Here is a 14,393-nt window from a genome sequence, read left to right as displayed (position 1 = left end):
TTCTTTTTTTTTTTTTTTTTTTTTTTTGGTTCTTTTTTTCGGAGCTGGGGACCGAACCCAGGGCCTTGCGCTTCCTAGGTAAGCGCTCTACCACTGAGCTAAATCCCCAGCCCCGCTCTTTTCTCTATTGCTTCTGCCTCTCTCTGTGTGTCACTTGCTTTGGGTTTTTACTGCAGGATCCCTTCTACTCTCAGTCCGGTAGTGGAAGGTGGATGACATCACCTCTCATGGCTAGACATGTAGAAACTCTTTCTTCCAGCATCCACCTTTCTAGAGAAGAGATCTGATTGGCTCAATGTGGGCATATTCACTAACTCTGATTAGCTGTAGCCAATGGCTTTGTCTTTGCACAGCATGTGTGTGTGTGTGTGTGTGTGTGTGCGTGTGTGTGTGTGAGCGTGTGTGCACGTGTGTGTGCACTCATGCACTCATTCTATGAATGTGAGTATATTCGTGCCATAGCCTGTATGGGTATGCATGACTTTTGGGTTCTTTTTTTTGTTCCACCGTGAGTTCCGGGGAACTCATGTCCTCAGGTTTAAACTGTCTTGCCAGCCCCAGAATTCTTTATATTTCTTAAAGTTTATGACCAGCATTTCTACTTGCTGCTGCTGTAATTCAGGTTGAGGCAAACTTAAAGTAATAAACTTAATATTAAATACATGAGTAGTTTATTTATTGAGACTAAGTCTACCTATTACATCCTACCGTGAATGTTAATGAGTATGTATGACTAAAATACACTTAACTCATTCATTGTTTTAAAATTCAAGATACTCATTTGACTGGTTGATAAAATAACCATTTTTTTCTGTGTTACTTTCAGCTAAATAAAGAAAATAAAACCCTGAAAAGAATCAGCATGCTATACATGGCCAAACTGGGGCCAGACGTAATAACAGAGGAGATAAACATTGATGATGACGACCCAGGCACCGACACAGACGCCGCGGCAGAGACCTGTGTGTCCGTCCAGTGTCAGAAGCAAATCAAAGGTGGGATTCCAGTGTTGCAACTGAGCGTGGTTTCTGCCAGCACAGGGTTTCCTGTCTCTGATGGGACATCAGAATTCCATGAGGAGTTTTGAAAATACCTGGGACCTGGGGAGATGGTTGAGAGAGTAAGAGCACTTGCTGAGCAATGATGAGGAACTGAATTCAAATCCTCAGCACCTACAGCAATGCCTGCACAGTTGGACATACCTGTAATACCAGAATGGGGTTGGGGGATGGGGTCTCGGCCACAGGAGGGCCTGGGCTTGCTACAGCCACTTCAGGAAGAAAACCAGCAAGCTCTAGGTCTAACAGAAGATCCCCGTCTCGAGGAGGGAAGGTGCAGGATGACAGAGCAGGACAACTGATTTCTTCCTTGGGCCTTTACACATGTGTGTGCATACACATGTACCTATACACATGTGTACATGTACACCACACCCCCACACACTGAATTTTTGACAATACTAATGACTGGGTCCTAGCAGCAACATTTCTTTACACATGCATGTGCATGTACATGTACACACATGTACCTATACATAGATGTGTACACATACACCATGTACACACAGTAGAAGAATTTTGAGAATACTGATGACTGGGCCCTAGCAGCAACACTTTTGACTTCATTAGCCAGGGCAGTCAGGGGAAACTGAGTCTCAGTGAGAATCACAGGGGCGTCTCTTTCTTGCTTTATGGGTTGCTTTCTTGTTTGGAATTAGGCCTGGCTAGAAATGGGAAGTTACCATAACGTTAAGAGTTCATATCATCATTTATCTTTTTTTATTGTTTAGATTTGTTTTATTTTATATGTATGAGTGTCTTGCCTGTGTGTATGTGTGCATACCACATGTGTGCAGTGTTAAGATACTTTTGCTGAGGGAAAGATAACTGTAGTCAAAACCATCTCTGTCTTGGCTGCACAGTAGAGCCAGGTATAAAGAGAGCTTATCATATGAAAAGCCCAAGGTTCAATCCCCAGCACAAAAACTGTGTATGTGTTCAGCCAACACCCTGTATTTATTTGGGTCTCTGTTATAGGTTCAATAACACGTGCGACTTGGTTCATGTAGAAAAGTCGTGCTCATTGCTTTGCCTGGGAGATAAGATTTCAGAAGGAAGGCGCTCCCTGACCTCACTCCTCAACCCCTTCTGTTAAGACAAAATAGAGGGTGCTGGTTGGGAGCAATGGGGCATCAAGGTCTCCCTCTCTTCACTGTTCTCCCTTCTATGCGGCCTTGGACAATATGGCCTCGTTCTCCTCCTCCTGGAGTTAGTCAGCTGGTGGAGCAAATGACTTAGAGCCAAGTCTCAGAACTTCAAGCTGAGTTTATGGAAAAAAAAATCCAACTTATCATTATTTTTTCCTTGCCCTTGGAGAAGGGTAGGAATTGAAAAGCATTTAAAAGCAAAACCCGGCAGAGCAGGAGGCTGAGCAGAGGCTTAAGAAGCCTGTGCTAGTCAATGGGCACTTTAAACACCACAGTCACACGGCCCCTTTCCAGTCTGGTAACAAACTTTCCTTGAGTCGTGATGGTAAGTAATAAAAATAAATGAGTAAACAGAACACCCACAACTCTGGAGAGGAAATGGCTTCTTTACGTTTTCAAGTCAACATTTTGGTTTTCTTAAACTCAGAATCTGTAGGTTATTAACTCTATGCCGTGTTGTGCTGAGAGCTTGTGGCCATCATGAAAGAGAAATGGGTACCACACCTTCACTGTCTCTGCTGAAAACCTACGAATTCCTTTCTAAATGCCAGGCAGTTTCTCTAGAGTGTGGTTTTTTTGATAGACTGCAAAGAAAATTCAGTTTGGTCCCTTTGACATAGTGATATTATTGAGCCTGCACGGTGTCCGTTTCTATGTGGCTGGGGTGGGCCTTCATGATACGTTGCCATTGTCCTCTGTTTTGGTTTGCTTTTCTCTCTGTCAGATAACACCAACCACGAACTGTATTTTTAGTTCTTTTGACCAGATCCATGTTTCCTTTTAAAAGTAAATTTATTTCAGGTGCTACCATCATGGAAGTCAGCGCAGAGTACAGTATAGTTTTTGTTTTCCAAAATAAAATTAGAACTACCAGGTAGGGGGCTGGAGAGATGGCTCAGTGGTTAAGAGCACAGCCTGCTCTTCCAGAGGTCCTGAGTTCAAATCCCAGCAACCACATGGTGGCTCACCTAATGGAATCTGACACCCTCTTCTGGAGTGTCTGAAGATAGTGTACTCACATACATTAAATAAATAAATCTTTAAGTACATACATATATACATACACACACACATACTACCAAGTGACCCAGCCACACACTACCAAAGAGCCCTGGCTCCATGACAGAGACTTGCATATCCACATCTACTGCTGCTGTAATTCACAACAGGAAGGAGATGGAATTAGCTGTTTATCAAAGACAACAGATAATAGCAATGTGATATATACTCAGTGGAATTTTAAGAGGAGATGGCTGGAGGGTAACACGCTTGCTGTGCAAGTATGAGGACCTGAGTTTGGATCTCCAAACTCATGCCAAGATGGACAGGGTAGCATATTTCTGTAACCCCAGCACTCCTAGGACATCATTAGAGTCAGAGACAGGTGAATTCCCAGAAGCTCACGGGCCAACTAGCCTGGTCTACTCAGGTGAGTAGCAGTAAGCGTCGGCTCAAACAGGTTAGAAGGTAAGAACCTACACCCAGTTATATCTGATTTGTACATGTGTACTGACACACACATATCTGCAGTCACCTACATGAGCATGTGCACACAGTACGCACAGCAAAGGAAAGGAAAACGAAATTAAAATTTGCAGGGAAAAGAATGGAACTGGCAATATTACTTTACATGAGGTAAGGCTCAGAAAGGCAAATACCACATGTTCTGTCTCATTGGCAGATCCCAGAATCTTGTTTTTATCTTGGTGAATTTGTAGAGGAATGAGTATAATGGGCATAAAGTTATAATAAATGTCCATGAATAGGGAAACTGAGGTTTTCAGGAAGAGGAGGGAGGCTGAAAGACTCAGGGTGAGTGCTGGGGACTGAAAAGTTCAAGTGAGGAGTGGGGAAAGGAGGGGAAGGATGGGAGGATCTATCAAAACAAAACAAGGAAAACACTGTAAGGAAACCTGTCATTTTGTTTCATAATTAAAAAGCAAAATGTTGACTTTAATTCTCTTCCTTTAAAATTACAGAACTTCGAGATCAAATTGTGTCTGTTCAGGAAGAAAAGAAAGTGTTAGCCATTGAGCTGGAAAGCCTCAAGAGCAAACTCGGGGAGGTGATGGAGGAGGTAGGCATCTTAGGCCTGAAGGGACAAGCCTTTGGCATTTAAACGTACAGCTTGTTTGGGTTGGCTAAGTTACACAGATGGTATTAAAAGCTATCTTTTGATACTAGCATCTGTTAGCATTTTTTAACTATTTTATTGGGTTCTTATACATCTCCTTCCCTTCCAAACCTTGTTCCACCCTAATCCCTTCTTACCCCCCAACACTAGGTAGGAGAAAGGTTAATGGGGAAGGAAGCCTATACCTCTTTGGACTATTTCCTGCTGATTCAGGGCATTGGGTTCCTTGGGTCCAGTCCAGTCTTTGTCATCAGGGTATCTCCAACTTCTTGTCTCTTTGTTCATACTTGACAAACCACAACAACAGCCTCCAGGAGCAGCAGGCGGGAACAGCAGCTGCCTCCTCTTTCTTAGGAGCTCACCCATTTATGTCCTCTTCAGAGTTCTCAGAATTAAACAGTCTGCAGCTGGCAAAAATCACGCCCCTGCTAGTGCATGAGACAAAACATAATCACCTGCTATGAAGTGGCCTCTTACCCCACACCTGGGATTAAAATAAAAACACATCTGTATACATAGGTGGGTTTTTAAAGACACCAGAATTCTCAGTGCAAGAATCATGTGTCAGCTGTCAATTTGCCCCTCCCTCCGCATTTCAGTCATTTGGAAAACATACGCATACAGAGAGCAAGATGTGAACATGCATCACTCCCTAGCTTAGCTGATCGGACATCACTGGTGTATAGAGTCCATGCTGTCATCCACCTACTGATTCCTGTCTCAGGTCACACACTCTATTGCCCTGATGAAGAAAAAACTGAGAGTAGCTAGCCTTCAGTGGACAGGCAGCTCAATGGGAGGGGGGGAATGGGCTATTACTCTGTGTCCCTCTGCAGAACAGGAAGGAGAAGTGGAGGAAAGGTTCAAGGGGTGATGTGGGAGAATCATCTTCCCATGAATTGTCTGTAAGCACAGGGCTACTCTGTTAACTTTTCTTTGCAACAAAGTTTCAAGAATCTGTCTTCATAGCTTCTTTTTAACTTGTGTCCATTGGTCTCAGATTCTGTAGCCCAGAGTTTCCCAACCAGTGTCTGTCCCAACTGCTATTGCTTTGTTTCACCCAAACGTAGTAATAATGGGGAAAAGGAGGCAACCTTGGTGGGACTTCTTCCCTCTTGGACTTTGTTTGCGACTTACTAATGTCAGCCAAAACAAAAAGCAAAAAAGAAAATGAAAAAAGAAAAAAAAATCTATGTGAAGAGAAACCAGTTTGTGGACTTTCTGGAGGTGGATCCAGGGCTATGTTCAGAACTACCAGAAGTAGTTTTCTTCTTGAATGAAAGTACGGGAGAGGAGAAGGGGACATTCCATGTTACCATTCACCAAGCCTTAGGAGTATTGCTGGAAGATAATTCAGGTGTTGTTTTTATCGTTAACGTTTTAAACATTTAGAGAGGAGTCAAGCAGGAAAAGTGAGCTTATAGACATTGCTCAGTTGAACTCACAGCTGGCCAGCACAGCCATGGTAAATCTCAGGGTACCACCCACAGCTGCCTCCTCACACAGTGCCCAGCTCCTTAAGCAGCTGTTGTTCTGAACGTGGTGTTTATCATTCCTGTGTGTGCTTGTGCATGCTTAGATCAGTATGGGTTCTTTCGAGTGTTTTTAGTAACTGACAGTTTAACTGTCTCTTCTTTCGAGTGTTTTTAGTAACTGTCAGTTTAAGTAACTGTCTCTTAAAGTCCAGCACAATGCATTTGAGATTTACCCATCTTTATGTGGATAGCTTTGCATTTTTAAAAGACTGATGTGTGGGATTCTTTTCTACTTGTTGGTGTTAAAAAGTTATTTCAGAAATTTAAGTCTGGGAAAGAATATCACAGGTACACTTTGCTAAGTTGAAAGTCATCAAAATTTAAAGTTATCTTAAAAAGAAATCAATATATTCATCTTGTCAACATAAAATCAAAGTTCAAACTGGAGCCTAAAGTTGAGTACTTGATGTCCTGTTAAGTAATAGGTGTATTTTGTGAATGGTCACAACTTGGATTTTTAGCATTAAAAATATGAGTGAATGACATCGAATGACTAGAACACTATCCAGTGTAGGGAGGGCCCAATGCCAATTGTATTATGTAAATGAACTATGATGTGGTGTGGCCTGAAGTCCCAGATGACCTCAGAGTTTCACAGAAGAGCTTTCACACTCTTAGTGGAGAAGCCAATGGGTACTCTTTCCACTGCAACTTGGTGTCGAAGCCAAACAGCCATTTGAGGGTCCTGTGTCACCTTACATCTCATTTACAATTTTTTATTTTTTTCTCCTTCACATTTTACATTTGTAGGTAAATAAAGTTAAGCAAGAAAAAGCTGTCTTGAATTCAGAAGTTCTTGAGCAGAGGAAAGTCTTAGAAAAATGCAACAGAGGTAAGTCTCTGCGGTCTTCGTTTTCTCCAGCACATTTTGCTTACATACGTCTGGTGCTTCTTTATGAGTGTGCCCAGAGTGTGTCTTTTCCCAAGGTTGTGTTTTGTTCAGCAGTGACTCTATCCCACATCCGTCATTTCACCACTGAGGAAATTTAAAAGGGATTTCCACCCAAGTATGGTGGTCGCATAGCTTTAACCCCAGCACTTGGGAGGCATATCTTTTGTGAGTGTGAGACAAACCTGGTCTGCATAGTGAATTTCAGTCCTGTCTGGTCTGCATAGTAACACCCTATCAAACACACTCTCAAATAGATAGATAGATGGATAGATAGATGGATAGACAGATAGTACCAGAGCATTCCTGTAATCCTAGCACTGGGGAAGGAAGACACAGAAGGATCTCTGAAGCTATCATCCTGCCAGCCTCACTGAATTGATGTGGTCCAGACCCAGTGAGAGACCCTGCCTCAAAACAGACACATAGATGACAGACAGATGGGCAGACAGGCAGGCAGATAATATAGATAGATAGATAGATAGATAGATAGATAGATAGATAGATAGATAGATAGATAGTAGATAGATAGTAGATAGAGAGATAGTAGATAGATAGAAGATAGATATAGAGAGAGATATTGATAGATGATAGATAGATGGATAGATAGATGGATAGATAGATAGTACCAGAGCATTCCTGTAATCCTAGCACTGGGGAAGGAAGACACAGAAGGATCTCTGAAGCTATCATCCTGCCAGCCTCACTGAATTGAGGTGGTCCAGACCCAGTGAGAGACCCTGCCTCAAAACAGACACATAGATGACAGACAGATGGGCAGACAGGCAGGCAGATAATATAGATAGATAGATAGATAGATAGATAGATAGATAGATAGATAGATAGATAGATAGTAGATAGTAGATAGAGAGATAGTAGATAGATAGAAGATAGATATAGAGAGAAATATTGATAGATGATAGATAGATAGATAGATAGATAGATAGATAGATAGATAGAGCAGTAGACAGACAGAGGACACCCAGAGTTGACCTCAGGTTTACACACACACACACACACACACACACACACACACACACACACACAAGTGTATGCACAGTACACACACTTCAAGTCCACATAACGCATACATTGCATTAAAAAAATTCAGTAAAAGTCATTTCCCTTAGGAGACTTGAACTAACCAACTCATTTTGAAACTTCAAACACGTGCACGTCTGTCCTCCATGTATCGTGGGACCATAATCATTTTTGCCCCCTTAGCACTTGATGGGGTTGCTAGGAAATCAGAATCTAGGAGAGGTTCGGAAAGCTTCAGAAACATGATAATATTTTAATTGAAGAGAACGTAGACAATGGGCCAGTGGGAAAAATGAGCATCAAGATCGGCATACCAGCCAGGTGTGGTGGCCTGCACTTTAAATCCCAGCACAGTGGAGGCAGAGGCAAGTGGATCTTTGTGAGTTTGGAGGACAGTTCGTCTACCTAACATAGTGTGGTCCTGGCCAACCAGGGATGCATACCAAGAATCTGTTTTAAACAAGATTAGCATGCCAAGTGTCCCCTTGCTCTGATGTCTTTTGTAATTCTTCTTTGTGTCTGAAATATGATTCTGAGCCTCTAGTGGCCAGCACAGCAAGGGATCTATAACCATTTAGACAAGTTACCTAAAAACATTTCTAGTGGTGCAGAGAATGGGACCCGTCTGTATAGGAGATGGCTTCCAACCAATACTTCAAAAGAAGATGCCACATTGTTTGGTCAGCATCTCATTCTATCTGTGAAACAGGACACGAGCCTCATTGGGGCTGGTTATAATGTTGCAGCTTAGCGCAGGGAGCAATACTGAGTCTCTCAAAAGTCTTTCTTGGGAGAAGGACTTAGTCTGTTTTTTGTTGCTCTCATAAACTACCTGGGCACTTTAAAATGAATTTAGGTTTCTAGCTTCAGGTGTCATCCAGGAGAACAGCTCCACCATGTGCTTGGCTCTCAGAGGGTCTCCTTGATGGGGTCCCACCACAGTGTTGGCATCACATCACAGTGGGAGTGCAGGATTCCAGAGAGAGATCCCACGGCAAGAGAGGGCCTGGTCTGCCTGGCAGTAAGCTCCTCTCTTAAAGTCCCTCCACCTCTTAATACTAACATTCTGGGGACCAAACTTGCAACATGTGTATCTTTGGAGGCCACACCACAACTAAACCACAGCAGAGAATTAATACATTTCTTGTTCTCCCTTTGGTCTGTCCCCAAGCCACCCAATGTCCTAGTTTAGAAGACAGGACACAAACAGGACTTTTCAGGCTTCCCCTGTGATGGTTCTAATCCTTTGTGTCGCTTATTGGCTGGAGTTTTTGAAGAAAGGGCCTGGAAGGTAAGCCAGGGAGAAGGATGAGATGCTAGGTTTTCTTCAGGTCCCACTTCAGTTTATACAAACTGCACTCTCTGTCTATGGTGCAGACTGTGAGTCACCACGCGGGTCTTGTCTCCAGGAAGCTCCTGTCTAGAAAGAAATGGGGATACACGAACTTGCCACCAGGACCAGGGAGAGTTCCATTCAGAATCCAGGTCAAAGGAACCTAGACATGGGGAAATTCACTTTTTATTACAGTATTCTGGATAGAGAAAAAGAGAGCCTATCGTCCTGCCTGGGGCTTTAGATACTCATGGTCTTCATTGTTCTCTTCGTGGAATTTCTTTTCTTTTCTTTTTTTTTTTTTTAAATAGGTTTGAAAGTCATTTAGTCCTCGGGGACCTGTAATTCCCAGTGCAAACCGCCACTTACATTACTTTCCTTGAGTTAGACCGTTCTGCTTCTGTCTGAGGAGGCAGTATTTTGCGAAGAACAGAGTTTGAAATTCTATGTCATTACACAGCAAACCCGTCCTTAGTCAGTTAGGATTGAAGTGCCCCCAGTGGAACAGAGTGTGAAAGCAGCCATTAAGAGTGTCTTGGCGGGGAGTTTATTGATACAACTCAGCTCAGAGTGAGGCTCTTCAGACGCTGTCTGCTTGCATTGTGCTGGCTTCCTAATGGCGTCACAGCTCCCTGCATCCTACCCGCATCATTATTTAACAAAGTAGGCCACAAAAATGTCAAAAGCAGAAACGACTGCATGTTGCTTTTCTTTAGGACCTTTCCTATAGTAATTCTTTTTGGTTGAGGAAGGGGGCAGGGTCTCACTAAGTAGCCCTGACCGCATCTTGCACACGTCTGTTGACCTGTCATATGTACCTGCTCTGGGAAATGCCTAGGATATGTTGTTGTTGTTGTTGTTGTTGTTGTTGTTGTTGTCGTCATGAGGGTGCTGGAGAATGACTGTGCAGAGGACCCAGGAGGTTCAGTTCCCAGCACCCCCGTGGTGGGTGGCTCAGAACCATTTATAACTCCAATTCCAGGGGATCTGACACTTTCTGACCTCAGTGGATACCAGGCACGCATGTGGCACATAGACAAACATTTTTATACACACAAAATAAAATCTAAATAACAACAACAAAAAAAAAACCCCAGAAATGTATTCATTTTGTACTGACTTTTACAGTACAATTTATTTGAAAGCATATAACACGTCATTCCTTATATTTTCTCTCATAATACGATTTGATGGCAGAGCAGTGTTTCTCAAACGCTGTATTTTACAAACCCTTTGGTATTTCCCCATTTGTACGAAGAACACGCTTGCAAGTACCTCTCTGTGTGGTTTCCCGATTCGCTCTTTTAGGATGTGCATAGTTGAGTCTAGGAGTGTGACTGGTTTTTTAAGCGGTCCACTCACATGGCTAGACTATCCTTCATAAAGCTCCTCACTCTGCACCCGCCACAGACAGGTGACAGCACCCCTGTGCAGAGCCTTTTCTACACAAGCCGCTGGTAATTTTGCACAGCCCATTGCCTCTGCTCTCCCTTTCTCTTGTCTGCCTCAGTGTCCGTGTTAGCCGTCGAGGAGTATGAGGAGCTACAGGTGAACCTGGAGCTGGAGAAGGACCTTCGCAAGAAGGCAGAGTCTTTTGCACAAGAGGTGGGTAAGCTGCTGAGAACAGGGGAGGGGAGGGGTCTTTGCAGAACACCGGTGGGCAAAACAGGTTGAATGCTGTCAGATACGAAGGGCCATGGATCCTACTGTTCCCAGCATGGTAGGTGGACTTACGTATGACTTGTTTACAGGAGTTATCATATAGTTCGTAGGGACTTACAAGAGAACCGGGTGACACTTCCACCACCAATGACAGATGTTTGAGGAGATGGCGATGCGGGGACTTAGATCTGAGTATCACAGCTTATACACATACATCAGACTTCCCTGGTGCACCCCATAACTATGCACAGCTTTTAGGTATTGACTGAAGATTTTAGAAGGTGTTTGAATAGAACTTGGAGGTCTTAAGCACCCTAGCTAGGTGGGCACTGCTGCGTCGTGACTTTAAGTCTACTGACATTGGGGGTGGGGTTGAGGAACAGTCAGTTGGAAGCTGCATTGTGACTTTAAGTCTACTCACATTCGTCGGGAAGATGTGGATTGAAATTTGCTGCATCTGTCACTGTACACAACCTCCAAGCTGTCCCTGACCTCTTAATGCTGCACTTCCAATGTCTGTAAAATAGAGGTCCATGTGAATGGAATCCAGGAGACTTTAGAATGCAGTGGAACGTGTGTGTGTGCATGTATGAGGCCAGAGATCAATGTCAGGGGTCTTCCTCAGTCACTGTCCATAGCATCTCTGACTGACATGGGGATTGCTCCTATGGTAGGCTAGCTGGAGTAATGAGTTCCAGGAATCCACTTGTCTGCTTTTACAGCTCCGAGATTATGAGCATTTGCCACCGCACCCCCAATTTTTGCAGGGGTTCTGGGGAATTGAGCTTAATTCCTCATACTTGTACTGCAGACACTCTGTAAATTGAGCTATCCTCTCAGCCAAAATAGAGTAACTGTTAAGAGTACTTTGTAGGCACAGGAGAAAGGCTTTTCATGGAGACTGTAACATGTGGTGACTAGTCAGCTCGAGTGCAGAATGCCTAACAGATAGCCTTGAGAATCTGGGCTGTGTGTCAGTGTTATCTTAGATGACGGTGTGATATAATCCACCTTTCTCTCCTGGCCATTGTCTGGTGCTCTCATTCTGTGAGTTGGTTCTTTCATTGCTAATGGAAGCTTGCCATGTTGTACACCCATTACCTTAGCCACTCGCCAGTGTAATGATTTACCTCTCAGGCTAGAGATAAGCTTTGAGCTTCTCTGGTTCCACCTGACCTTGTTGACATGTGAGTATTGGGCATTCCGTGGCTCTGCATCCGGTTTCCAGGGGAATGACCTGTCGCCAGGTAGCTGAACTCAAACATCGAGCTTCATTGAGCAAGAGCTCCGTCTCTATTGGAATTTTGAGCCTGGGTGTAAAGAACCTCGTGTTGAGGGAGGCAGCTCAGAAACTGAGAGTGATCCAGGAAGAGGTATCCAAGGTGGAGAAAAAAAAAAGACAGGATGGATTATGTTTCTGTTTTGTTATCATATCATATCATATTTTGGTTTTGTGTTTTTGTGCCTAAGCATAGCAGGGTTAATATTGAAGATCTGATCTAGGCTTATCTGATTTGAAATCATTGTGATTAATTTTATTCAAAGAGTTTGAAGAAAGGTAGATGAATATTGTTCTCTGTTGACTTGTAAGAAAGGAAAAGGAATTGCAGTGTGTCCAAGCCCTCGGGAACAAAATCTGTGTGATTATAAATGGTGCAGGTAAATTGACTATGGGGAGGACAGGTGGAGAAGATGTGGAGACCTTAGTTTCGAAGCTGACAAGGTTGATTGAGGGTGACCCGACCAGCAGGGTCCTATCAAGACGTCTTCATTTCCTGCGTGTTGTTTGCATAATGTCAGAATACAAAAGTGCAATGCAGCTCAAAGGGCAACTTGGAGGCCTCACAGTAGCAGAGAAGATATATAAGAGAAGTGAGATTCTAGTAGGAAGGCACACATGTGAAGGATTTCTGCAGGGTCAGCTGTCCAGGTGGGAGCCCTTAAGATGTGGGGACAGTGTAGGCACCATGTTGAACCAGCATGAGGAGGGAAGGCAGCTTGGGAGGCCTCTGTGACTGTAACATGAATGTGTGCAGCAGTGCTCAACATCTAGATTTAAACTCCATCCTGAGATTTAAACCTCATTATTGAGAAGGAAATCTTTGACACATGACTATGGCTAACGGCTTGAGACTTGTTTCACAGGAGGCTCACTTTTCAGTGTTGTGCTCAGCACTGGATTGGTATGAGAGGCAGTTGTGTGTTGAAGATGAGGAACTTAACTGTCTACAGTTTTAGGAATAAACATCCAAGTTCACTTGCTTTATGAATTTCACTACAACAGGAATTCATGTGCTTATTTAAAAAATCACACAGCTACTTGTAAACATGTAAAACAGAAACTGAGAACTTTCCTTGTTTTCATATTCACTTATTTAAAACAAAACTAAAGCCTGTTCCTTCTTAACAAGAGGAGTCAGTTGTCTCCAGAGCCATGTTCCTAAATTTTTCATCTACATAGTACAGTCTTTAAAAAATTTACTTATTTATGGTGTGTGTATGCAATTGTGTCTGTGATTGTGTGTGTTGTGTGTGTTCTCTATGGTGTGTGTATGTGATTGTGTGTGTGGTATGTATATGTGGTTGTGTGTGTTGTATGTGTTTTTTATGGTGTGTATAAGTGATTGTGTATGTAGTATATGTTCTCTATAGTATGTGTATGTGATTGTGTCTGTTGCGTGTGTTCTCTGTGATTGTGTGTGTTATGTGTATTCTCTATGGTGTGTATGTGGTATGTATATCTGATGTATGTATATGTATGATGTGTGTATAAGTGATTGTGTATGTTGTGTGTGTTCTCTATGGTATGTGTATGTGATTGTGTGTGCTCTGTGTGTTTTCTATGGTATGTATATGTGATTGTGTGTGTTGTGTTTGTTCTCTATGGTGTGTATGTGGTATGTATATCTGATTGTATGTGTTGTGTGTGTTCTCTATGGTGTGTATATGTGATTGTGTGTGTTGTATATGTCCTCTTCCTTTACCCACATGGGCTCTAGGGCTTGAACTCAGGTCTTCAGGGTCATGCAGCCTCACCTTCACTGACCGAGCCATCTTGCCAACCATATTTTAAAGTTTTAATACAAATCTTCCTATACTTTTCAATGTGTTTTTCTTGCCATTGAGTTTCCTTCCTAAATAATTTGGACAACCTTGGGGTATTGCTGTGAATTCTGTATTAGCATAAGATTTTTGTTCTCACTCTCATTCTTCTAATAGACATGAGAGATTTCTTAGAAATTCCAAGATCTGTGGTGTTCTTCCTCTGGTAAGAGACCAACTCTTTGACTCTAATTGAGGTGTTCTTGCCACAGCAAAACCAAACTCATTAGTGTTTGGTGACCGAACCTTCTAGCAGAGGACTCAATTTGCACTTTAAAGTTTGGGAAAGGTAGTTTTTTATTTTGTTTTCTCTCTTGTCCCATGTAGCCTAGATTGTCATCAGACTTGATAGGTAGCTAAAGATAACTTTGAAACGCTCCTGATCTACCGGTCTCTGCCTCTCTGAGTTTCAGGATTACAGACACATGCCATTGTTCCCAGTTTTTGTGGTACCAGGGACTGAATCAAGGACTGTGTGTATGCTAGGCAAG

General features: G+C 42.9%; 1 protein-coding gene across 3 annotated transcripts in view; it reads left to right on the top strand.

Annotated features, from left to right (window-relative positions):
* Positions 1-14,393, top strand: part of Shtn1 (shootin 1) — a 103,901-nt gene that overhangs the window by 38,130 nt on the left and 51,378 nt on the right. For all 3 annotated transcript variants that reach the window (NM_001303537.1, NM_001079705.4, XM_087650456.1), the window contains 4 exon segments: positions 827-995; positions 4,186-4,283; positions 6,626-6,707; positions 10,649-10,743. In NM_001303537.1, the coding sequence (NP_001290466.1) occupies positions 827-995; positions 4,186-4,283; positions 6,626-6,707; positions 10,649-10,743 (444 nt within the window).

The sequence above is a fragment of the Rattus norvegicus genome, chromosome 1 (genome assembly GCF_021556685.1).
Source record: "Rattus norvegicus strain SHRSP/BbbUtx chromosome 1, alternate assembly SHRSP_T2T, whole genome shotgun sequence".
NCBI lineage: Eukaryota > Metazoa > Chordata > Mammalia > Rodentia > Muridae > Rattus > Rattus norvegicus.
Note: the sequence above shows the minus strand (reverse complement) of the source record. Positions and strands in the feature narration are given on the sequence as shown.